The 26,704-nt window shown below is 35.8% G+C and overlaps 3 protein-coding genes across 5 annotated transcripts; 1 reads left to right on the top strand and 2 right to left on the bottom strand.

Annotated features, from left to right (window-relative positions):
- Positions 1-358: 358 nt before the first annotated feature.
- LOC132617274 (ABC transporter B family member 10-like) lies at positions 359-5,772 on the top strand. The gene is made up of 7 exons (XM_060332245.1): positions 359-397; positions 525-784; positions 899-1,212; positions 1,412-1,635; positions 3,286-3,629; positions 3,710-4,140; positions 4,298-5,772. Exons 1-7 carry the CDS (start codon positions 359-361, stop codon positions 5,770-5,772), a joined length of 3,087 nt encoding a protein of 1,028 aa, XP_060188228.1.
- Positions 5,773-6,237: 465 nt separating this feature from the next.
- LOC132602906 (uncharacterized) lies at positions 6,238-9,495 on the bottom strand. Of its 2 annotated transcripts, none has more exons than XM_060315719.1 (6): positions 9,337-9,495; positions 9,140-9,236; positions 7,799-8,601; positions 7,535-7,646; positions 6,612-6,707; positions 6,238-6,530 (listed from the first exon to the last, which is right to left on the bottom strand). In XM_060315719.1, the coding sequence occupies exons 1-6, from the start codon at positions 9,393-9,395 to the stop codon at positions 6,447-6,449; spliced, it is 1,251 nt and encodes a 416-aa protein (XP_060171702.1). In that variant the 5' UTR covers positions 9,396-9,495; the 3' UTR covers positions 6,238-6,446. The 2 variants fall into 2 exon arrangements, with proteins under 2 accessions (XP_060171702.1, XP_060171710.1); XM_060315727.1 differs by having other exon boundaries at positions 9,157-9,236; positions 9,337-9,494.
- Positions 9,496-11,008: 1,513 nt separating this feature from the next.
- On the bottom strand, positions 11,009-20,218 carry LOC132602894 (autophagy-related protein 13a-like). 2 transcript variants are annotated; one of them, XM_060315698.1, is made up of 4 exons: positions 20,069-20,218; positions 17,864-19,276; positions 17,566-17,738; positions 11,009-11,563 (listed from the first exon to the last, which is right to left on the bottom strand). In XM_060315698.1, the coding sequence occupies exons 2-4, from the start codon at positions 19,118-19,120 to the stop codon at positions 11,251-11,253; spliced, it is 1,743 nt and encodes a 580-aa protein (XP_060171681.1). In that variant the 5' UTR covers positions 19,121-19,276; positions 20,069-20,218; the 3' UTR covers positions 11,009-11,250. The 2 variants fall into 2 exon arrangements, with proteins under 2 accessions (XP_060171681.1, XP_060171690.1); XM_060315707.1 differs by lacking the exon at positions 11,009-11,563 and adding an exon at positions 15,592-17,413.
- Positions 20,219-26,704: the final 6,486 nt, after the last annotated feature.

Here is a 26,704-nt window from a genome sequence, read left to right on the forward strand (position 1 = left end):
GTATCTCATGGAATTAGTCGAGGTGTGCGCAAGCTGGCCCGGACACCATAGTTATAAAAAATAGAAAAATAAAATTACCTTATGAAATCGTAGATATCCAGGTGTCTCATAAATCTCTAACTGAATTACAATCTAATACTAGCACTCACCTTGCTATCATCCATTTAAACCTACATTGTTTTCTTTTCCGTGACAGTTGGGACATTTTCTATCATGCATTGCAACATTTGGTTCTGGAGTCTTGATTGCATTCATATCCTGCTGGGAAGTGTCTCTCCTATCCTTACTAGTTGTCCCGCTGATTATGTTAACTGGCGCCACTTATACAAAGAGAATGAGTGTGATTTCGAATATAAAAATGGCGTACCTTTCAGAGGCCACATCAATGGTAGAACAGGTGACAAGTTATAGCAATTTCTTCAATGACAATCTCATGTTATAAAGAATAGGCCGATGAGCTGACCTTATTTTACAGCACCAAATGACAATTTATTCATATTGCATATCTGATGCCTCTATGACAGACGATCTCCCAGATCAGAACTGTATTTGCTTTTGTTGGAGAAAATTTATCAATCAAATCCTTCTCAGACTGCATAGAAAGACAAATGAGGATAAGCAAGAAAGAAGCATTTATAAAAGGTCTTGGAACAGGCATGTTACAGACTATAACTTTCGGTTCGTGGGCTCTTATTGTGTGGGTGGGAGCTGTTGTTGTAGCAGCCAAGAGATCAAGTGGAGGAGATGTCATAGCTGCAGTTATGAGTATTCTGTTTGGAGCAATGTAAGAGCAAAAATCTCATATTCTTCAACAGATTCTTCATATTATGAAGAAGAAACTTAAGTACTTTAGAAACAGCAACCAGATGAGTTTTTCTTTCTCTTTCTCAAACTTCAGATCACTTACGTATGCTGCACCAGATATACAAATCTTCAATCAAGCAAAAGCAGCAGGAAAGGAAGTTTTCCAGATGATCGACAGAAAACCCACAATAAATGCTGACTCCGGAAGGATGACATTAAAAGTAATAAATGGCAATATCAAGATACAGGATGTACACTTTGCTTATCCATCACGGCAGGAGAAGTTAGTTCTTCAAGGGTTCTCTTTGTCAATTCCAGCAGGAAAGGTAGTGGCACTTGTTGGAAGTAGCGGGTGTGGGAAAAGCACCATCATGTCACTACTAATGAGATTTTATGATCCCCTGAGAGGTTGGTCAAATATTCATTATTAATCATAGCTCTTAGACGCTGAATTTGCAGAAGCATATGACAAAGAAAGTTTCACATGTAACTGTCTAAAAGCTTCTTAATGTTCTCTAAAAGCTTATTAATGTTCATACTGCATCAATTAAATACAATAGGTGAATTACACAAAATCCGAAAACTCATTCAATATGAAAACGATCAGGTGAGATTCTCCTTGACAACCACAACATCAAGGATCTTGATTTGAAGTTTCTTAGGAGAAACATAGGAGTAGTTTCCCAGGAGCCATCTCTATTCGCTGGCAGCATTAAAGACAACATTAAGATGGGAAACGTCGACGCAAATGATCAACAGATTGAGAGAGCCGCCTTGTTGGCAAATGCACAATCTTTCATTTCCCAGCTACCGGATCAATATATAACAGAGGTCAGACCACTACCACTCAGATACATGATTAACTGTTTCATTAGGCTGATTCTAGAAAGAAAGAAAAAAAGAAATATAGCCGTCTACCCATTTGTGGTATTCAGTTCTGTATATTTTCAATAGAATGAATGATTAGATTTTCCATAGCCATGGAGTTATGGGCAAATCATGCTCGAAGGAACAGGAAAATTATTATTAATAATAATAATAACAACAACAACAACAACAACAATAATAATAGTTATAGTAATTATAATAAATGTTTGTACAATTCATATGGTGAATTAGAGGTGTTGCAAAGAACGGAAAAAGAGGATGATGAGGGGAAGAATATTCATAAACAGAACAATGTTAGGTACCTCGTGTATTTAGGTAGCATTATATGCCCTAAGGATAGTTCAGACATGAAAAGAGTTTTCTAGCTTCATAAAAAATGAGTCCACCCCTACCAGTCTATAATTACTGGAACATCCTAGTTCATAACCCAGTAGATTCCTAAAGAATGAAAGTTTGGAACTTCTGACGATGTCCTCCGAATCACTACAATTTATTTAGGACCATCTAAGAGTCTAAATGAAACCAAACAGAAAAAATAAACTTTGTGAAGCAATTCAGAAAATAAAACTAATGATATTAGCATTAACTTTTGGCATCATCGTTGCTCAAAGTCTCATCTGCAGAGAATCCTTAATTAGCTGGGATAACCAATAGCTGATTAGACCACCATGGACTCTAAAGGACGAGATTCAATGAAAAAGAACTGGTAAGCATAGCTTGCCTGCCAAAGAAAAAACATGAAATTACTACCAAGTACGTGCTCCTTATACTCCTCATCTATGAAAGACGGATTTTCTGCTTCTCCACCTCCGGAAACAAAAAGGAGACCCATAGGCACATCTCAGGCTTGAGAGCACCTGGAAAAAGAAAAAAGTGTGCACCTAGCATGTCCAGTGCCTTTACCTGACCCAAGGCAAAATGATTTCCGGAATATCCTTTTTAAAACATTGACTATAAGATATTGTTAAAAGTAGAAAAATGAGAACACATAGCTTTCCAACTCTCAGAATAGATGTTCAATTCTAGTGAACCAATATAATTCCATTAACACCAGTGTCAGCTGAGCCTGCAGTATAATCATTTCCTCAAGAGAGCATTTGTTAAGATCACCTGAAAGTGATGTTGCCGTACTCAATTTGCCTGTATGGCATAGCAGGACAATGAAAGAAGGAAGGCAAACAAGAACAACAGGCTACCACATACAACCCCGTACTAAAAGTACTGTGTGACATAAGATATAACAATTTGACAATCAGGGAGGGTTAGTCAAGTAAAAAAACCCCTAAAACAGTAACCTTTAAACTAACAGCAGAATACAATTAACAATAACAATTTACTAATTACTACTGTAGGAATCAAGAGCCAAATGCCCTAAATTGAGAATCCTGAATTCTTCTCAGTATCTAGCATACTTAGCTAAAACATGTCACTGCTCCTCTGTCATCCTCCCAGCATGATAAGTCAAAAGGAAAGTAGTTGTAAACCAAGATCAAAGCACATCCAAAACTATGTGTTAATTCTTGTATAGCAAAGCTTCCAGGAAAATATTGAAGCACGCTGAATTAGATTTATTGCTAACATGTCCTACTCTAGGTAGGGCAAAGGGGTCTCCAACTATCAGGTGGACAGAAACAGAGAATTGCAATTGCAAGAGCAATACTAAAAAATCCTCCTATTCTTTTGCTTGATGAGGCCACCAGTGCACTTGACACAGAGTCAGAGAAGCAAGTCCAAGAAGCACTCGAGACAGCAGCACAAGGCAGAACAGTCATCTTAATTGCACACAGAGTGTCAACTATTGTTAATGCAGACATAATAGCTATTGTTGAGAATGGGAAAGTTGTGGAAACGGGAGCACATAACAACCTATTAGATACCAGTGCATTCTACAACAGCTTATTTAGCATGCAGAGCATCAGGAAAGATTGTCATACCAGGTCAGATTAAACTCATATCATATTCATCATTACAAATTAGACTGGCTGATTCATTCAAATGAACTACACTTAATTAACAGGTCGGAGGCTACAAATAGAAAAGTTCTTTCCATACAAGAGGATTCATCTCAGGACCATAAGCAACCTGATGAGCCCAAGGAAAGCAAAAGAGAGCTTAAGGAACTTCCTGAGAAGGAGCACATCCGAAGAAATGAAAGACATATATTCTTCAGAATCTGGTTTGCCTTGAACGAGAAAGAGATCATAAAGACTACTATTGGCTCCTTAGCAGCAGCTTTTGCAGGCATCTCTAAACCCGTTTTTGGGTTCTTCATCATTACAATAGGAGTGGCATATTACCATCCTGATTCAGAGGAGAAAGTAGCTGTGTATTCAGCAATATTTGCTTCAATCGGAGTGATGTCTTTGTTTGCTCACACTTTGCAGCATTACTTATTTGGAGTAGTTGGAGAAAAGGCCATGACAAATCTAAGGCGAGCTTTGTACACAGGTATCCTACTTACATATTCCTGGAAAATTAGATCCATCAATCTATATTTCTTTTTCTTCCTTGCCTATTTAACATTCAATTTTGTCCCCTATGCAACAAAATTTCTTTTCACCAATATAAAAGTTGATGCTTATCATATTTCAAACACTATTTGCAGCCATACTACGAAATGAATTAGCTTGGTTTGAGAAGCCCAAAAATAGTATTGGATCACTTACATCAAGGATAGCCAGTGACACATCCACAGTCAAGATCATAATATCCGACCGCATGTCTGTCATTGTCCAGTGCATTTCGTCCATAGTGATTGCAACAACTGTCAGCATGATAGTTAATTGGAGAATGGGTCTGGTAGCCTGGGCTGTGATGCCATGCCACTTCATAGGTGGCCTCATTCAAGCAAAGTCGGCTAAAGGATTTTCTGGTGATAGCAGTCTAGCACACTCCGAACTTGTTGCCCTAGCTTCTGAATCTGCAACTAATATAAAGACTGTTGCATCTTTTTGCCATGAAGAACAGATAGTTGAGAAGGCCAAACTGTCCTTACGGAGACCACTTAGGAAAGGGAGGTCAGAAAGCATCAAATTTGGAATTATTCAAGGCATCTCTCTCTGCTTATGGAACATAGCTCATGCAGTTGCCTTATGGTACACAACAATCCTTGTTGACAGGAATCAAGCCAGCTTTGAGAATGGGATAAGGGCATACCAGATATTTTCCCTCACTGTACCCTCAATTACAGAACTATGGACACTGATACCCACTGTACTATCAGCCATAGATTTACTAAAACCTGTATTCCAAATCCTCGACCGGAGCACAGAAATTGTACCAGACATACCAGATAGTTCAGAACCCGAAAGCATCAAAGGAGAAATTGAGTTCCTAAATGTCCAGTTTTGTTACCCATCAAGACCAGAAGTAACAGTTCTCAACAATTTCAGTCTACAAATTGAAGTCGGATTAAAGGTGGCACTTGTTGGGCAAAGTGGAGCTGGAAAATCTTCAATTGTGGCATTGTTACTGAGATTCTATGATACCAATGAAGGAAAAGTTCTGATTGATGGCAAGGATATAAGAGATTACAATCTTAGAAAGTTAAGGGCACAGATTGGATTGGTACAACAGGAGCCACTCCTGTTTAGCTGCTCAATTAGAGAAAATATATGCTACGGGAGTGAAAGAGCATCAGAAGCTGAGCTAGTGGAAGTATCAAGGTCGGCAAACATACATGATTTTATAAGTAACTTGCCTGACGGATATGACACACTTGTTGGGGATAAGGGTTCTCAACTTTCCGGAGGACAAAAACAACGAGTAGCAATAGCAAGAGCCTTACTCAAAAAGCCAAGAATAATGTTGTTAGATGAAGCAACAAGTGCCTTAGATATCGAGTCTGAAAGGGCAGTTGTGAGTGCACTGGAATCAATGAAACTAAACAGCTCTGGAGACACAAAAATGACACAGATCACAGTAGCACACAGGCTTTCCACAGTAATAAATGCAGATACTATAGTTGTTATGAACCAGGGTAAGATTGTGGAAAAGGGTAGCCACTCAAACCTGATGGCAGAACCAGATGGTGTTTATTCAAGATTTGTTAGGCTCCAAAGTACGGAGAACAAAGATTGATGCACGCTGATAATTGCATAAAAGGTAAGAGTTAGGGTTCACCACTATAACTTATTAGTGATACACTGTTGCATTTGGTGAAGACAAATGTACCAGATAGGGCAGGAATGGGATCAATAGGTGTTGAATTTTTTAGTTAGCTTCAAATAGAACTTCCCTAGGTGAATATGTACTCTTGCTATAGTTATTTTGTTAGGGAGTTTACTCTTAACTACTTTTTATTTTATTAGGAGTCTTGCTATGGTAACCCTCTATTTAAGAGCAAGTTGAATTTCCTTGAAACAAAGAGATCGGAAACTCCCTGAAGTGTTCCAAGGTCTGCAATTATCTTTAATGAATTGCAAAATTTCAGCAATCATAGCCAAGTCAAGGAAAGAACAAGGCTGAGACCTGTGTGTTGGATCTGATTTTCCCACTAATCGTCCAGTGACGTAATTCAGAACTAGGGACCTTAACACACACGTCTACCTCCAAAACCTTTTTCTCATTTAATAGCTACAAGAGCTTAGTGTCACAGTAGCTAATATTTTCAGAAACCATATGGTAAAACAGATTTTATATTTCATCTCCAAATGACGAGTACGCTGAATTGATACATGCAATGCTAAGAGCACCACTCTAAGTTATCTGTCTGAAATCCAGGTTGGAAATTGTACATCCTTTAGATTTTAGGACTAAACTTCAACACGGACGCTGTGTAGATTCTTTAGGTTTTCAATCTCCTCCGGAGAGGCAATTCCAGGATCAATAAAACACAACTGCAAGAGAAATAGTGTGTTAATTGATAACTCAAAACAGGACAATCAAATAAATGCCAGACAGTTGAAATGCAGTAGAACCTGATATAGTGGCTTCTTTAGAGTGTGGACACCTCTTTTTATTAGCTTTTGCCAACCTGAGTTTCCTTTAAGAGATCTTGCCAGGGATTCTGTTGGCTGAGACAAGGTATAGTGGAACTTCTGGTCAGTAATCTAGAGATATTATAGATGATTTATCTTAGAAGTAAGATGACCCCGCAGCAGGGCAGGCAGTTAATATTTTGACAAAACTTAAGAGTAAAAAGAACGATAAAAATCAGAAGTATCAAATTTTTTCCTAACTTGAAAGGGCATTAACAGACCCCACGTGTGGGATTACACTGGGTTTGTTGGTGTTGTTGTACAATGAATATCCCATACATCAGCCATCCCAAATGATGTTTAAACCATAAGTGATGATAACTAGAATACAAAATAACAGATTGTACCAAGTTGATGGAGATCCTTTTCTAAGTGTGCACATTTGCAGACAACTCCATTAAAGGAGAGCAGCACAATCATGAATCTCTCATATGTGCTTATTTTCAGATGTACTGGTAATGTAAGAATACTCTAAACAATATATTTAATGCAAAAGTCTAAAGTTCCTTGTGGTCTTAGTTCTGGAACCAATTGTACATAAGCAGGTTAAACAACGAAAGCCAATAGCCAATAAAGGAACTTATGAAGCATAGACAACTTTCTGAGTCCTAACCCACCATCTATCATAATATGCTTTTCCATCTTCAGCTTATAAAAACAAAAACCATTATGACCATTTAACAAGGGAAGGGGAGACTGGGGATGTCACATACACCTTTCAAGGAATATGACAAATACGGTCATCAGAGATGACTCAAAAAACCTTTCAAGAAATATAACAATATAGGGATGCCATAAAGACCGCAGCAATAGCAGAGCCGCGAGACAAGACTTGCTTACGGACGAAATGTGCATATACTCACATGACCTGGATCAAAGATCAATAGATTGTACTGCATCGACCCATTTCCCTGACATTTAATTTGAATCCCAACAATGGTTCTTGAGTGGCCATCATGCTGGAAGTACAACGGCCTGTTTGAATGAAACTTATTAGGGACCCCATTAAGAATAGAGAATAACGATGAAACAAAAGATCGATAACCAAGAAATTCATGCACCATCAAAGATGATCGTATACATCCAAGTTAATCAAGGAAATACAGTTGCTGACTAAATACACTTACGCTTTCTGACTGACTAAGATCCCATGATTGCCGGATTTCCTGGATCTATTGTCAGAGAAGTAATTCCACACCCAATCAATGAGTGCCTGCTGGACCTTAGGCTTAGCCTTTACATCATCCGAAATCGAAACAGCCTTGGATACATCATTTTTCTCTTTGGAGAGATATCTATCCATTGGTCCATAAACCTGCGGTGTCATCTTGCCCACACACTTGCCAACTCCACTTGACCTAATGACTATCTCCCGGCTAACAAAGTCCACTATCCTGGCACGAAGACCAAATGAACGGAAGAGCGTAGCACATTCTGTTGTTCCAATCCATTTTCTTTTGCCATAAATTGCTTGATCAAAGTCTTCTGAACCCTGTTTATCAAAGCCTCTTTTCCAAGCAATTTCAAGCCATCTTTGGAGTGAAGGGATGTCAGGCACAAATCCTGAACCTCCGTACAAGACCTCCCTTGCTTCTTGTTGTTGCTTAAGCAAGTGAGAACTAAGCATCTGGATATTACGCCACCCACAACCCCACCCAAAATCCTCTGAAGGGCTGCTTTGGAAATGATCAACATAACCACACAAAATGGTGGTGGTCTTTTCAGTCTCCAACTCTAAACAGTTCCTCAACAAATCCATCAAGCCTTGTCCAATCTGAGGGCAGGTTTCCTTGATCTGCACACTAGCCAAAATCCTTATTGTTTCAGTTATATCTTTCTCTCCAGGATTGCGATTTTTGGCCTCATACCTCAAAGAACTTCTCTCCTGATTCTGTCGAGAACTAGTTTCACATTCCATGGCATCATCAACCTGATAATTAGGTATGCAAGGCTTTAGAAAATTAGAGCTAGCAAAAACAAGGCTACAACCATTTAAATATCTTTTATGACCCTCAATCCTATTTTAGGTAACAAGTCACTTTTAGGGACAAAATTTACCAATTTAGAAAATTTCAGAATATTAGAACTTATGATTTTCAAAATTATAAAGATTTGCAGCCGAGATATCAAGGTCCCAAGTCCTTGAATAGTCAAAACATTGATGATGGCCATAGTGAAACTAATAAATCCTTGAAATTGCATATATTATATAGGTGCAGTGACTCCACCCAACTGAGCTTAAATACCAATCCCGGATAAACGAGATGGGTTATGATCGGCCTTTTGTAAAAATAGTCAAATTCCCGGGATTGAAGAGATAATATAAACAGGGTAGGGTGTAGCTATGTAGTTAGTCCAGTACTTTATGTGTAAAATTCTATTAAAATTGCAACCAAATAGTAGGTCTGAACCCATAAATCCGCCTCCACGTATAAAAGCAGAATAATTTACAAAGAGAAAAAGAGTACGGGGAAATAAGTTGGACTTGAAGGGGCAAGGGCAATTTCTTGAGCCAATTCGAAGTCTTTAGCAATATCTTCATCGTCAAAATGGCTGTTTGCGTGCCTGTATCGATTATTCAAATTTAGAACTTGTAAAAGGAAAAAAACAAATAAGAAATAGAGATAGAACATAACAAAATCAAGAAACAAAAGAAGAATATTACCTTTGGAGTTCAAGGGTGAGAACGGAGAGATTACAGATAGGGCAACTTGAGAAATCCATACATACGTATCAAGGATTGTGATTGAAAGCCTTTCCCACTTTTCTTTCGCGCTTTCCCTCTTTTGAACCTTTTCCGTACCCTATTTATGGGGAATGCAGCATGCTACTTCTTTTTAAGAAAATTGATTTTTTTTATCTTAATGACATATTCTATTAATTATACATTTATTTATTAATGTTTAGATCATAAATTTAAAAAAAAAAAAAAAAAAAAAAAAAAAAAAAAAACTTTTCGACTGATGAATGGTTATACCGTAGTGGTCCGACCTAATTATTTTACACTTCTTACTTTGCGTAGCTTGATACATGGGTCAGTGCATGTTGCAACTGCGATTTATTGATAACTTCTAGTCTAATCTGGTAATGACAGAGAAGATGAATCCGCTAATAAAAGTTATAGATTCGATCGAGAGGAAGAAACTTATAAGAGTGGAGCTGAAATTATGGGAATAAAAATATATTGGTAGGGGATCATTCCACCTTAATGAGAAGCCTTTGCACGAGCGATGAAGGACGAAGCGGAAGTGAAAATGTTGGCTTGAGTAATGCAAACATTCCTAAGAATTCAACGCCTTGAAAACTTAAAGTATTCCTCTACAAATTTGTTCGCAAAGGGTGAATCAATTTAATTTTTTCATTAGTCGGAAACCAAAACCAACTCAATTATTCCAAACATAGTCTACAAATACTTAGGGATGGTTTGGTACGATGGATAAGCAGAAATAGTGATGGGCCAAAAATTTAGTGTCACCTTATCCTTTGTTTGGTTGCTAATAGTGGGATAAGTTATCGCAGGATTAAAAATAGTGCTAGGATAACTTATCCCAGGATTAAACAGTGAAATTGACTAAAATAGCCCTGAAGTTCTCAAAATCCTTTTTCTACTACATGAGGTGGACGGTATTTTTGCAAACAATCAACTTTTTTTTAAAAGTTATGCAATGCATGTTACTTTTAATACAACAAACCAAACAACCAATAAAAAATAATATCAAGATAACTAATCCCAACATAAATAATCTCAATATAACTTATCCAACATAATTAATTCCATCATAACTTGTGTTCAAACCAAACGACCCCTTAATGGTGCTACTACTTTGGCGCACCTTATTTTCTTTTTGTTTTTTATTTTCATTTTTACTTAAGTTTGACATTTCCATATTTGTTAATGCCTACCATATCGTTCCTATTTTTTTTATTGTTTGGTTATTCTGTAAATGTTTTTTTATTTTTATATTTTACAATACAAACCTAAACTTTCCTCAGAAAAATAATTCGAATTATTTTAAATTCAACAAAATAACTTCTTCAAGTAGAAAAGGTTTGCAATACCTTCCCCAAAAAGAAAAAAGAACACGTCTAAAACGCCAGCTTCACTTTCAAACAAAAGAAATTTCAGTGTTGTTGATAGTTTAAGCACCATCATTTTTCCAAAATATCAGTCAGCCTATATTCCTGTTTTTTTAATTTCTATTTTTAAGGTACTTGTGTTTGCTATACCGGAGGATAATATCATAAAAAGAAATCGTTTACCGGAACCTTAATAGAGCATATTTCTTTTAAGATTACTGCTACTTGCTTCTTCTATCCACAAATGTTTTCAAGCAGTGTCAAAATCAGGTACTATATTGACTATAATACTTGCCATTTCCCATCACTTATGTACAGAATTTGTTAATCCTCACTCCTCACACACAGTAAACGCTCGTTAACCAACCCCTTAGCAAGAAGTATATATGTAATCGTTAACCAACCCCTTAGCAACAAGTTTATATGTACATCACAACCCCTTAACAAGTATATATGTAATCGCTAACCAACCCCTTAGCAACAAGTTTATATGTACATCACGCTAAGTTCCACCACCCTCACTGCCTGGGCGGGTTGTGCTCTTGGAAAGTAACATGTCTTTCAATTGTGTGTAAGCTTTGAGCTCCTCTAATGCATCTGATGCCTTTCTAGGAACATAGAACTGAGATGCAGTGCTGGTTTCTCCCTCTACTTCCGTCTTTACCGAATGCGAGGTATAGCTCGAATCTTGACGCAAAGGGGGAGCTGTCCTCAGCATCTGAACAACGGCACCTACAGCAGCGTCTTGAGATTTTCTGGTTGTTGCAGATACTGGAGACGAGGCTTCTGAACCCTTTTTGGAATCAAAGTTCTCTCTGCATAACGAGAATAGTAAACACTTGTTGAATGGAATATCCAAAAAATAAATAAATGAAGATAGCCGTGCGCAACTATGACAAACTCAGCCTGTTGTCTGTCAGCAAAGGTTTGGTTGGATGCAACATCTCAACCCTAACAGAATTAGCATTTCAGGCAATCATGATAGAAATGGATCCCAGGTCATATCAAACTACTGAAAAGGGGGATTTGAAAGCCTAACTTTTACTGATTTTAAAGTACTTTACAATCAGGCCCGTCTCCAATCCATCCAGATTCTGTGTTCCTTGCCGCAAGTTAAATATTGCATGCTCGAGTTTTTTTTATAACCGTGTTCCATGGAGTCCGGGACAACTTGCGCGCTCCTCGACTAATTCCACGGAATACCTGCCACCCCCACCAGCAACAGGTACCAGGGAACACAGTCGACCAACGCTAGAACAAATGGGAAGAAATCACCTAGTGTTTTTTTGTCTCTTTTGGATTTGAAACTGAGACCTCATAGTTCTCAACCCACTTCATTGACCACTAGGCCACATTACTCCTATTACTCCTCCTGACACCAAGACACGTGTATATACCAATTGTTTCCAGTTTTGAACATCCTTAGATCTCACCTGCTAACTTTCCTTCTATTTTCTGCCTTCTCAACTCCTGGAAGTACTACCTGAAAGTCCCCTAAGCTTTACCAAGCCAATAACAAACCCAACCACAGAAATCTTTTCTTTCCAATCAACTGGAAGCTGCAACATCCACAGACCAGGTACCCATGAAAATTTCAGGGAACTCCAAAATGAAATCCAGAAGTCTGTGCAGTGAGCTCTTTTGAAGTCAAATATGAAGGCTTCCTTTTGAGCCATCGACATTTTAGGTTCCAGACACCAAATAAAACTTTAAAGTGTAAAAAGTAAAAAAGGAACTCTCCGACAAAAGAAACTTATATTCTGGCCTTAGTTTCAAAAAAAGAAACTTATATTCTGGCTTAGTGATTTAATAGGCCAATATTATGGTGACTAAATATTACACAAATTGTCAACACCCTGACTTAAACTAGGGTGAAAGGAGCATTTTTGATAACGTTCGTATACGAGCCAACTTAACTCACACCTTGACTGTTCCGCAGGTACCTGCTACTTCCCACCAGCATAAGTACCGGGTAACTCTACGCACCAATGAAGCAGATGGAAAGAAGTCACCAGGCATTTTTGCCTGCTAGGATTGAACCATGATCTCCAAGGTTTTCACCAATGTCATTAACCACTAGGCCACACCTTTGGGTGAAGGGTGAAAGCAGTATGTTACTAATTAGTTTGAGGACACCCTTGGTTATTGATTATCTGAACAAATTTGTCCAAATAGCACCAACGACAAAAATCTACTTTAAATATGTATTGGCAATTCCAACCTATGGGACATATTAAATACCAACAGAAGTGGTCTGCTCACAAATCTACCTCCATAATTATTAGAGTTTTACCGTCTACAGCTCTTTTCTAGACCCTAGTTGAGAACCAATCTCTAAGTCCAACCGTCTTTGTCCAAATGCAACCCAGCACCAGCTAAACAAACCAATGAAAAACAGAGAATACTTGGGACGAGAAATATCCAAATAATTAGTCAAAAGAAAAATAAAGGCCTTGAGAAACAAAGTGGGTTATTTTTCTTTCCTGTTTTCTCCAAGGAGAGAAACAAAGTGGATTTTATCAGATGATAAATAAAAACTGATGCAATATTAGCTTTCCTAGAAATCAAATTTGCCCTTGAGGACACTTACTAAGAAAAGGAAGAATAAAAAAGTTGTCCAAGAGGGCAAATAGGTTCCCCAATATTGTTTTTTTGTTTATAAAATAGAGTATGATTCCCCAATAAAGTTAGCTAAATAAAGTGTTTTCCCAAGCAAATCTTAGGCTTCTACATATCAGATGTGCCCTGAGGTGCAAATGATATCACCAATACAGTTCTATAATGTATCAGAAAGTACTATATGCATATTGAGTTATTGACAACACCAGCTCGTATATAGCACACCAGTCAACTAACAAGCTTTCTAGGGGCATGAAATTAAAAGAGACTTTTGAGTTACTTATTTAAGAATTTAGGACTCAAGTTCTAAAAATTAGGTAAAAGGGACTCTATCCCCCTAAGTTTTTTTAATTTACACAAAAACCCCTAAGTTTTTTTAATTTACACAAAAACCCAAAAATAAAAGCACTTTTTACCAAAAAAAAAAAAAAAACTTTACGTTTTTCTCTAAAAAAATACGCAAGCAACTATTGGTTGCTTAAACAAACACTGGTTGTTTCAGAAAATATCTAACTATTTATACTAGAAATCATTTCTCGTTAAAAAAGAAATTTAAAAAAATAATTGTTGCTTATAATAACAACATTATTATTCAGGCAACTCCACTTCGCCGGAAAACTTAATAAACAATTGTTTGTTGCAGTAACAAACACTTGTTGCTGATAATAAACAACAAGAAGTTGTTCAAGCAACTCCTTGTTGCTTATACAATAACCTTGTATCTCATTAAAACTAGGTAAACAACTAGTAGTTGTTTAAATAAATAAAGGTTGCTTATAATAAACAACACGAAGTTGTTTAAGCAACTCATTATTGCTTATACATGAACTCAATTGGAAATTAATTGATTGATCACAAATGAAAATTAACTAATATAAAAACCTTGTTTCTTGTAAAAACTAGTCATTTGATGAGTGATTAAATCCAACTTATTAATTTTATCATCAATTGATTGACTATACTAATAGTTTAAACAAAAATTTACTTATCCAGTGATAATGGAATCAATGTTGTTTGATTATATGAATATTAGAACATCAACTTATTGACTTGATAACAATTAAATATCAAACGAGTCGTTCAATGAGTTATTAAACCCAACTTATTAATAATATCATAATTGATCGCAAAATTGATTGACTCTACTAATAGTTTAACAATAACTTACTGATCTAGTGATAATGGAATGAATGTTGTTTGATTATATGAATATTTGAACATCAACGTATTCACTTAATAACAATTAAATGTCAAACGAGTCGTCCAATGAGTGGTTAAACCCAACTTATTAATAATATCACAATTGATCGCAAAATTGATTGACTCTACTAATAGTTTAACAATAACTTATTGATCTAGTGATAATGGAATCAATGTTGTTTGATTATATAAATATTTGAACGTCAACGTATTCACCTGATAACAATTAAATATCAAACGAGTCGTCCAATGAGTGATTAAACCCAACTTATTAATAATATCACAATTGATCGCAAAATTGATTGACTCTACCAATAGTTTAACAATAACTTAATAATCTAGTGATAATGGAATCAATGTTGTTTGATTATATGAATATTTGAACATCAACGTATTCACTTGATAACAATTGAACATCCAATGACCCGTTCGATAAGTTCTAATGTAAACAACCAACAGTTTCATAAACAACTTCGTGTTGTTTAACATAAACAACTACTATTTGCTTAAGCAACAATCGATTGTTTGCTAAGTTTTCACAAGAATTGGGGTTCTGTTGTAAGCAACTAGGAGTTGTCGAAACAACTTTTTGTTGTTTATTGTAAGCAACTTTTTGGGTTTTGTTAAAAGTTTTTGACCTTTTAATTTTCGGAAAAGGGCCAAAATTACCCCTGAACTTTGAAAAATAGTTCATTCATACCTTTCGTTATACTTTAGGGCCAATTATACCCTTACAGTTATACTATGGGGTCAATTATACCCTTATGTCTAACTGCTGCCACGTGGCATCATCCCAGCCCTTCAAAATTATTTTACCCTAAAATAAAATTTTACCCACTAAAATAACTCAACTCGACCCAAATTTTTTTTTTCCAACAAAACTAATACGGATAATTTTTCCAACAAAAAAAAATAAAAATAATTCCGTATTAGTTTGGGCTGGAAAAAAAAATCGGGTCGGGTTGAATTATTTTAGTGGGTAAAAAATTATTTGAGGGTAAAATAATTTTGAAGGGCTGGGATGATGTCACGTGGCAGCAATTAGACATAAAGGGTATAATTGACCCCATAGTATAACGGTAATGGTATAATTGACCCTAAAGTATAACGAAGGGTATGGATGAACTATTTTTCAAAGTTCAGAGGTAATTTTGGCCCTTTTCCGTTTAATTTTTTACCCTAAGTTTACAAATATTTTAATGGATGGGATTTTGGGTTTTGTTAAAAGTTTTTGATCTTTTAATTTTTTACCCTAAGTTTACAAATATTTTAATTCAACCTCATCACTTCATAATTAACCCCTAATTAAATGTTTATAACAAAAGAAAAAGAAAAAGAAATAGAAATCCCCTATTCTTCATTCCACTCTCAAAGATCCCTTTTAGCTCATTTTCCCAGCTTTCTAACACTTGAGAGGGCTAAACAAGGAGTCATAGTAACCAAAAATCTCCCCTTTTTCATAGAACTAAAAATGAAAAATTGGGCAAACAGCAAACTTGGTTGGAACAATATATTGTGCTTTTCTCTTTGCACACATTAAATTTTAATTTTTCTTTTTCCACCAAAATTATGACCTCCTTCTCTTCTTCTTAGCTTAAAAATCCCACCAGTTTCATCTTCATATTCCCATGTCTCTACCATTGTAGCTATGTGGGCACAAAGTATCATGACAAATTGAACCTTTCCTCCTACAATGGTCAACCAAACACGTTCGATAAACTTCTCAATTGAACCAGAGAAAAGAAGAGAAATAGATTTGTGAACTAGTTCATAAGCAGCCACAAGATTTTATGCAATTCAATGATAGAAAATGAAGTATAACTGGAAAATTACACACGGCCATATGAGGCAGAACCTAGCTCAAGTTATAAAGCAAAAGGCAAAAATATGATTATGGTAAAAAGTTCATTTTTTCTTCTCATTGAATCTTATTTAAGCTTCTAATAAAAACATCCCCAAGAATCAAATTTTTATGACTATATCTACATTTGGGACACTGAACGTGATATCATCTTGGAATTATGAAGTTCTAACATGTCCACAAGAGGAAATTCTATAAGCTCTGGAAAACTAGTAACTAAATTATCAATTTTCATGTGAGTGTCTGTCTGCATGTTGTATGCATACCACAGTTGCCTGGCTTTGTTTGGCAAGGAGCCACTTTTTCAGTTGATCTGTTTCGTCCAACTTCTTCCGATGAAATTTTCACTTATATCACACGAGACAAAACTAAAAAGTGCAAACCTAAAAGTATGCAGGTAAAACCATAATAAGGTGTTTTTCCCCTAATTCGAAATTTACATGCATAAATAGACACCATTACAATTTAAAGCAGCACAGCACTCAAAAAGTACTAAATAATCTCGAAAATAGGCAATATATAAAGGGTAGATCAGAGACATAAACACTAAAAGAAAGCAGGCAAACTTTAAGGACAAAGTAAAAACGAAAGCATGCTAATATATAGCCTAACACTAGCTTCTTACTTCATCCAAAAAAAAAAAAAAAAACACTAGCTTCTTATCTCACAGAGAACAACTATAATTGTAATGTCAAGAAAAATGGATAGATCACTGATCTTAAAACATTATTGTCTATGTCATCTTATTGCCATATCCTTCCATTAACTCATTAAGTGAAAAGAGAAAGATCTTTCTCCTTGATAGACTTTCTGCATATTGGAGTTTAAAGTTAAAAAATAACTTGAAGTTGAAAATTCATGTGTATCCCTGAGAATGATAGCTACATGGCCCATTCAATAGGTCAAATGCTAATTATCTCTTCAACATTCATCAGAAGCTCAATTCTCAATACTACCTGAAGTCCAGCTTCTTATGATGTCCAACCTGTTAGACGACAGCTAAATGACCACACATAGTTGGCTCCCATAAAACCAATTATACAATGACAGAAAACTTTGATGAAGACGAATTCAGAGATGTAGTGTTTGTAAGAAGATGAATACTTCTAAATATATAGTGCACTGTAGCAAGATTACCTGGCTCGGGAATCAGAAGTATCAACATCATCAACTATAAAAGGACAGTCATCCAAGTCATCCTGAAAAGATAATCTGCTGCTAGAACTTCTAGAAAATCCAACACGTGGCGAACCGCTTGAAGATAGCACAGCTGAGAACCGCCCTGAATCGTCTCTAGCATCTGCAGACACCTGAAAAGAAGCACACAAACAAAAGTTAGCAGCTGGCCGAAAAAGCACTCAAGCAGATACCATTCTTTAAATAAAATCATTAACCAGAAAAAGCACACATTTAGTAAGAAATATAAACAGCCCACCTTTTGTCCAGGATTAGTAGTCCCAGTATCTGACTCTGGAGCCCTTAGAAAATCCATTTTCCTTGAAGAATCGTGCTTTGTGCTTCTAGGTGACATAGGTGGGAGAGAATGCCTGTTTGGATCAGACAAATTAGGAGATAGGTGTCTGGAGGTTCTGCCTATCAATGGATGAGGGATATTTACACCTGAGAGACATGTGGGTGGAGAAGGAGACGCATATGGAGAAAATGGAGGGGAAAGCTGATCATCATCAAAAGTTGCTTTCTGGTGAGTGAGAAATTTGTAGTTAGGTGGAACCCTCTGTCCATATACATCACTGACTGAAGATGAAAGCTCATATGGTGCATGGTATAAAGGTGGAGATCCTACATATGGCTGAGGTAAAGAAGGTGCCCTGAAGAGACCACTTGTCCAACTCTGCGGGCGCTGACCAGGTGCTGAATTAGATGACTGTGTCCTTCTCAATGGAAATGAAGTATGATGAACACCCTTATCCGTTGAGGTCAAAGGGAATGACCTCATAGGATCAGTGAGTGGACTACCAACATAATCCGTAATGATCTCAGGTGGAAAGGATGCAGAAGTCTCCAGGTTGAAGTCCACCAGAGTTTCACGATATGTTACGGATAAAGAAAGACGGCCTTGCTGGGCATCAACTGGAGTAAAAGTATATTGCTTCATCATCTCCTCCTCTGCCCTTGAGAATGGCTCACTAAATGAAGATACCTTAAAATTAATATCAAAATAACAACTCTGACTTGACGAAGATAGTTTCCTGAAGGCCTTGAACGCAGGCAGAAGCCTCATCATTGAGTAAAGGGAACGGAGGAGTATAATAGATTTCTTGTATATTTTCTTGAAAGAGGAATCACCCATTTGAGGAACCATTAACCTCCGATTCTCACATTGCACGACCCATCTCTCTATAACGGTATCTATATATGGCCCTGCAAATGTTGTACCTGAATTGTGCTCCGATGAAGTAGTACTAGGTTTATCTTGAACAAGTATTATATCTATTATCATCGGTTCCCCCAAATTTCTGTGCAACAAATTCAGGTTATCAAGAACAGCAGGACGATCTCCCAACACCAAATTGAACCACCTGTCACTCTTCTTCACCTCTCCAATCCCACCATAAGGTCGTATCGAAGGAACCCTCGAGTCCAAAATAATATGCAAGCTTTTCAAAAGAAATTGAGCAAGTATTTGCTCAAATCTTCCATGTTCACCCTGTGGGTTATTCTGAAAATCCATTTCTGTTTTTCAAACAGATACCACCACTATTTTTGGTCCTCAGCCATGTACAACTTGGTCCGGTACATTATAACTTCCAAATAATGCATAGACAAAACAGATAACCAACTAAACATTTGATCCTTCATGTGGGGCACTATATAAGTGCATATACACCTGAAAAATATATAAAAATCAAGGAAAAGCTATGTACAACTCCTCCATAGAAATCTAACAGTGACCTAACTAGCTGTTGATGATGTTCAACCATGTAAAAACAGCTATGGGCATAGAAACAAACACTCTAATGATCCAAAAAGAAAACAACTTGACAGATTTTATCCAATTAAGAAAATCAACAACCTCGACAAATATCTATAGATGAAAAAAAGGGCAGCCCGGTGCACTAGCTCGAACCCGTGACCTCCTGATCACATGGCAGCAACTTTACCAGTTACGCCAAGGCTCCCTTCACAAATATCTATAGATGCTCAAGGTATATTAAGGGGTGGTTCCATGTAGGGTTAAGGGGATTTGGCAAAAAATTACACTATATATACAGTTTTAAAATTATATTTTATGTATATACAGCAGACGGTGAACCCTCGGCTTACTTCAAGTTTTTTGAACCCTTAATGAAAATTCTGACTCCGCTACGAATTAATATGAGATTGACATGTAATAAAAGAAAAAAATTATACTATATATATAATTTTAAAATTATGTTTTATGTATACAAAGCATACGTTGAACCCTTGGCTTAGTTCAAATTTTTTGAACCCTTAATGAAAACCCTGATTCTGTCACTGATTAATATGAAATTGACACGTAACAAAAGAAAAACGGCCGATAGACAGTAAAATTTTGGAAATTAAAACTGCTAGTATAATTTACATGATTAGACATAATCGAGTAGTACAGAATCGATTTAACAAAAATAGGATGATGAGTTGTTAAATATGGACTTACTTGATAGAACAAAATTTCGAGAGCAGCAATAACGAAGATAATCGGATATATTAAGAGAGAGAGAGAGAGAGAGAGAGAGAGAGAGAGAAGAGAGACTCCGTATAGCGCTGAGAAGACTGGACCTGCCAATGTGCTACGGAGAGTATAAAGAGACCACATATATATAGACTATACTCAAAGGGGTAATATTTTCATTTTTTATTATTCAAACAAAGCAAAGGTACTTAATTGGTTCCGTCCAAATTTATGTGCTACTTATTCCTCATTGAGATTAAATATGATTAATCTTTTAAGTTAAATTAGATTAAATTAAATTTAGATATTTAAAAATTATAGGGAAAAGTGTTGCAAATTGAACTTATTCTCATGTTAATATGATGAAAAATAAATTTTAAAATATTAGTCAAAATATGATGAAAAATAAATTTTAAAATATTGATCAAAATTTGCATAGTTTAAATCTTGATAAGAAAAAATGTTATTCGGATGGCTTTGATTCCATTTGGTTCAATTTAAATCAATTTTTGGGGAAATATTGCACTGGATAAAGTTACAATCGGATAATCTGAGGCTTTAAATAGGAAATTTGGCTTTACTCATTTACTTCTCAAAAGAAATGGATTTACAACAGGGCAAGTGCACAAATAGCCATTAAAGAACAACCGAAATAGACACAATTTTTAAAGTTTAACCGTCTTAGAATCAAATTCAAATATATTTGGTATGAAGTTGAAATCACGGATTTGAAGTTTCTAACTTTAATTTAGACCTTTAGGCTGGTCAAAGCACAACTTCATCCATCAAGTATGAATTTATACTGAACTTGAATGCAGTTTAAATTCAGATTTTAGGTCAGAAGTTTAATTGAAATATCTTCAACTAGCTTTTTGTTGTTGGTTATGGTTGAGCTTACTCTACTACAACCAATAAAGCAGCCAACCTCCTCCTTTTCAAAAGCTTGTAAAGTATGGAAATTTAGCAATAACGCAAGTCTGAAGTTTGCCGATATTAGTTAAACTTTAAATGATTTTAGAGATTGACTATGTTTTAAACGGTCTCATCACAAACAAATAACCAGTGTCATTCTTGTGTTACAAGTTACAAACAAAGGAACCGAAACCAAAAACAAAAAGGGAAAATTACGTGTTATAGCTACTTTTGGTACAATTTTTTTTTTTTTTTTACCACTAAGTAAGCTTAGTGGTTTTATTTTTATTAAAATAAATAAATAGATACAAAGGCAGATAAAACAAAGCAACAAAGACAAAAAAGGGAAATGCTAAAAGACACTTTCCTAATCAATACTTCAAATGCATCTACCGACAGTTGCCTTAAATTTTCTCCCCTGCGAAGCTGGAGAGCATAAAGGTTGCGTCGGAGCTCCTCTTCATCGCATTTCAGAAGCAAACCATCTTCAAAGGTAAAAACTTCAGCATCTTTAGACTGATTTCACTTTATTCGCACCTAAAAAATCTCTCACCTGGTGCAGTTGAAATCAAATCCATAGAGTAACAAACTCAGAAGAAGATGAAGTTGAAGCAAATGAAGGTTGGTTCAGATATGGGTTGTACAAGTTCGAGCTATCATGACTAGATTCGATTCATCAATGGTAAAATTCTTTGGCTTAAAAGTTAGTCCCAAAATCTTAACTGCGATTGCAAGAAAAGTTTTTGAGATTCCCTTATTGAGCTAAGAAATTGCACTGTCGTTCATGTGTTGCTTGTATTTGTTGTTGACACTATTTGGGTGGCTATGAATGTGTACTCTTGTCTTGTATTTGTTGTTGTAAGTGTTTGGGCTGCTGATTTTTTATCATACTTTGGTACTACCAGGAATTTCTGCTACTTTACCATCTCTAAAACTTCAATGGAATGAGCTAACGCTAATACCACCATTGAAGTCTTATTATTATCTAGATAACAGAAATTACTAAGTATCTACTTGAAAATTGTTGTTCCTTGTTGTTCTGATCCTGGGATTTGGTATCTGCTGCTTTTCCATGTTAATGATTTTTCTTCCTGCACTAGGCAATTCTGAAAAATTATTAAATCTAGAAGTACCTGCAAAATCAAAAGCTAGGTTAGTCATAAAATCAGCCAAGTAGTTTCTCTCTCTCAACACATGTTGTATTGTCACTTCATGGTGGTCCTTCAGATCCTTAATTCTGTTCACCAGTGTGGCAATACACCAAGGGGCCTTCCATCTACCCTCCACCAAGTTCTTGAGCAGCATAGAATCAGTTTCAATTGTCACTGGTAGGTAGTTCTTAGAGACATATAAAGACAGTCCCTCCATCATTGCACTTGCCTCAGCAACTACATTAGTTGTCTCCCTTATCTCCTTACATTGAGCATACACCAGGTCTCCCCTCCAATCCCTCACACATAAACCATAGGAGCTGGGACTAGGGTTCCCTTTTGAAGCTCCATCTGTATTACACCTATAGCACCTATCTGCAGGCAACCTCCAGTACACAATTCTAGTTGCAACACTAGACTTGTATCCTTCTAGAAATCTAACCATCTCTGGCCATAAGAATGGTATATTCTTAAGCCAAGGATATCTCAATTTTGATAGATAGTACAAGTTGTTGTTCACTTCATGCACCACTCTATTAAAACTCACTGATCCACCATGTCTGACATTATTCCTTCTCTTCCACAATTCCCAAGTTACCATGGCGGGCACTGCTTGGAGAATTGGTTTAAGTTTGTCTCCACATTTTGTATTCCACCATGATCTGATAACCTGATGAGTTTGAATAAGACTTATATGTAAACCTGCTGCCTTCATAAACATTGTCCAGACCTCCTTTGCCAAACTTCCTGTTACAAATAGACGATGAATTGTTTCCTCTTGAGGAATAGGACAACAATAGCATCTAGAAACGATAAAAATTTTCATTCTCTTTAACTGGTCATCTGTAGGAAGTTTGAATTTCCATAGTCTCCAAAGGAAAAAAGAAATTTTGAAAGGGATTCCTTTAATCCACATATGTTTATACTCCTCCTGTTCAGCCTCTCTATGCCTGAGTAAGTCCCATGCACTATTAACAGTAAAATTACCTGATGTAGTAGCCATCCACCAGGGTTTATCCCAGTATCCATATAAATGATCAATGTGAATCTCTGATTTAATGTGATCCACAATCTCCAGAGGGAAATTCCGTTGTAATATATCTTCCTTCCAATTTCCATCATCCACCAATTCAGCCACTTCCTCCATTTCCTCATTGATAGGATACTCATCTGGCACCACATGATATAATGCCCCCAATTTTGTCCAATTTTCATGCCACACATTGGCTGAACCTGCTTTTATCTCCCACCATATTTCATGTTCTACAGTTTCTCTAGCTTCAATCATCTTTTTCCATACTTGTGATCCTCTTTTCCACTATACTAAAGTTGGTATTACTTTCTTACAGTATTTATTCCACATATAGTTTGACCACAATGTACTTGTTGTTCTGAATCTCCACCATAATTTAGCAAAAAGAGCCTTGGAAACATCAAATAGAGATTTAAAACCCAAACCTCCTTCCTGTGTTGGAATGCAAATGTTCTGCCATGTGGACCAGTGTCTGCTCTTTGCCTCTTCCTTATTACTCCAGTAGTACTTAGCAAAGATCTTGTGAATTTCATGAATGACACATTTAGGAGGGGCCAATACTGACAGTAGGTGAATTGGCATACTTTGCAGTACGCTTTTAATTAGAGTAGCTTTTCCTCCAGTAGTACTTTTGGTACATAATTAGTGATATTAACTACCTTTTGTTTTAATTATTAATAATAACTAAATACTTTTTGAATTTAACTAATATAGCTATACAGTAACTGAAAGTTACACTGGTGCACAAATACACCTAAAATTTAGCACACCCAATCTCATATACCCCTTTTAATGGTAACAATATTAATTACTTAATATACATTACCATTCTCTCTCCTTTTTCATAAATTTTTTACTTTCTCTATTCTCAATCACTACCCATTTTAGATTTTTCATTTCTCAAATCCCTAAAAAATTCTCTCACTCCTTCTATCAACCACCACCACCACGGGTGGTGGCCACTCCTCTCTCAAACTTTTTTTTGTTTCCATGATTTCAAGCTTTGTGGACAAATTAAATATAAGAAGGCAATTAACCTTTCCATTTTCTTTTTTATGTGAATGATGTTCCAACTAGAATGATCATTTATTATGGCTGTGGGCTTATCTCTCATTGTGGGCAAGTTGTAGCTGCAAATGCCAAGACTTTTGGGCTGTGGACCAATGCCCATAAATTTGGACTGAGTTCCATTTGATCTATGGCTAGGGTTTTTTTGGTGGTCTAGGATTTTTTAGGGCTTTGAGAAGATGAAAAATATATGTATTTGTGTATGTTATATGATATAGCTACCAATTGTTGTGGTTGGTGGTGTATTTATGTAAGTTTTTCTATATTTTTGTGTATTTTGTTCAAATTAATTCCATCAGTTCATCTAGTTTCAAATATATGAGTGATGAAAATATATTGTAAGTTTTCTATATATTTGTGTATTTTGTTCAAATTAATCCATCAAATACATGTGTGATTGATGAGTCGTGAAATTACGCGATATTCGATGCTAATTCCTTAAGTTTTTGTGACTCTTTAAGACTTTTGTTGTTACTTTTTGTGTTTTTATGTTGTTTTGTAGGAAAAGATGCCCGGAGAGAATAACGGAGCAAAACGAACCAAAATAGAGCAAAAATAGAACAAATCAATGTTTCTGGCACCACATGCTAATAGCATGTGGTGCAGCATGTTGAACATGCTAGCAGCATGTGGTGCAGCATCTGCTGCCAGTGAAAGTGGCACCATATGCGAGTAGCATATGGTGCAGCATGTGGTGACAGAGAAATTATCACCAGATGCTACGGTTTTGGCACAACATGCGATTAGCATGTTGAACATGCGAATAGCATGTTGTGCAGCATGTTGTGCAAGAGGGTATTATGGTCCAGATTTTGTTCCCGTTTTTGGAATAATATAAATACTCTTTTAGGGTTTGTAATACATTATCTTTGGCAGTTTTTCATCAAGTTTGGAGACTAGTTTTTACACCACACTTTGGGGTTAAAGATTTGAAGATTTGGTTGAGTATTTCTTAAACCTTTAATTCATTTCTTCAATCCCTTGCTTTGTATTGTATATCTAAGTGTGTAGTATTTATTTCCATAACTTGAATCTCGTTTATGAAAGTATTCTTGATTAAAGTTTGGTTTGAAACTCTTGTTATGCTTATGTATTGAATGATTCTTATTGCTATTGAAGTGGGTCTTTGTTGATTTAATTAATCTCGTTCTTGAATGTTTCCAAAGGGATTAGCTAACCCTAGGACTAACCCATTTACTTAGATTGAGCTCGGAAGAGGAAATCTAGGTTGGGAAAGATTAATTAACAAGAATTTGGGTCGTTAAAATCATCTAATAACTTGAGCTCGGAAGAGGATAGTTACTTGAGGTTAAATTGATTGTGCCTAATATCACACTCTAAGGCTTGGAAAAGCTTAGAGTGAAATTCATTGATTTGGTTGGAAGACTTTCAATGAGATTTTAGATATCATTATCTATCAACACAAACCCGCTCTTAGTTGTAAAATCGTAAAATACGTTGGATCGTTACTTGAGTGTAATCTCCTATTATCCATGCTTGTGGCCATTGATCATTTTACTCGCTTTCTAGGTTAGTTTATATTTCCGCATTAGTTATAATTCTCTCAAAAACCCAAAATATTATCTATCGTTTGGCTTTAGCTTAGTTGGTGAAAGTTCCTTACTTTCTTAATCGCCTAGCATATTGTTCCCTGTGGGATCGACCCCGACTCATAGTTGGGTAAATATATTGCATACGACCGTGTACACTTTCTCTTTGAGGAGTGTATTTGGACGTTATCAGTGATGCAAATTGTTACTCACACAAATTCATGAGATTTAATATAAAAATACATGGGGTTTGATTAGTAACTTCAAATATCTAAAATCTGATTTTGTGGAAGAATATGGTAAAAAATATTAATTAATAGCTAATTAATTGATCCCACCGTTATGGCCTTAAATTAAGGGATATGTTTTATTTTTTAATGTGTTACTATGTATTTATAAGCATCAAATACATCCAAAAAAATACCTTAATACGGGAAAACATAGCTACAACGGTAATTTTTAAAAGGTAGCTATAAATGATAGGAAACTACCAAAAGGTAGTCATTTTGTTAATTTTACCAAAAAAAAATATAGAAGCAAAAAAACAAGGCAAACTTACTCAAATGACTACCTTATTGTAGCTTCCTACCATTTGTAGCTACCCTTTTAAATATTATCATTTGTAGCTACATTTTGGCAAAATAGTATATGTTTTCGCGTGTATTTGTTGCCAACAAATACATGAGAACAAGGTAATAAAAAAAAACATGATCCTTGATTTTAGCCTTTAATGGTGGAGCTATTAAATTAGATATTAATATATATATTTTTGATGTATTTTAGTGAATTTTTTTTTATGTATTTCAGTGTTTTTTTTTTTTATGTATTTCAATGATTTTTTTTTATGTATTTCAATGATTTTTTTTTTATGTATTTTACTGATTATTATTTTTTTTGATGTATTTCA

Source organism: Lycium barbarum, chromosome 1 (assembly GCF_019175385.1).
Source record: "Lycium barbarum isolate Lr01 chromosome 1, ASM1917538v2, whole genome shotgun sequence".
NCBI lineage: Eukaryota > Viridiplantae > Streptophyta > Magnoliopsida > Solanales > Solanaceae > Lycium > Lycium barbarum.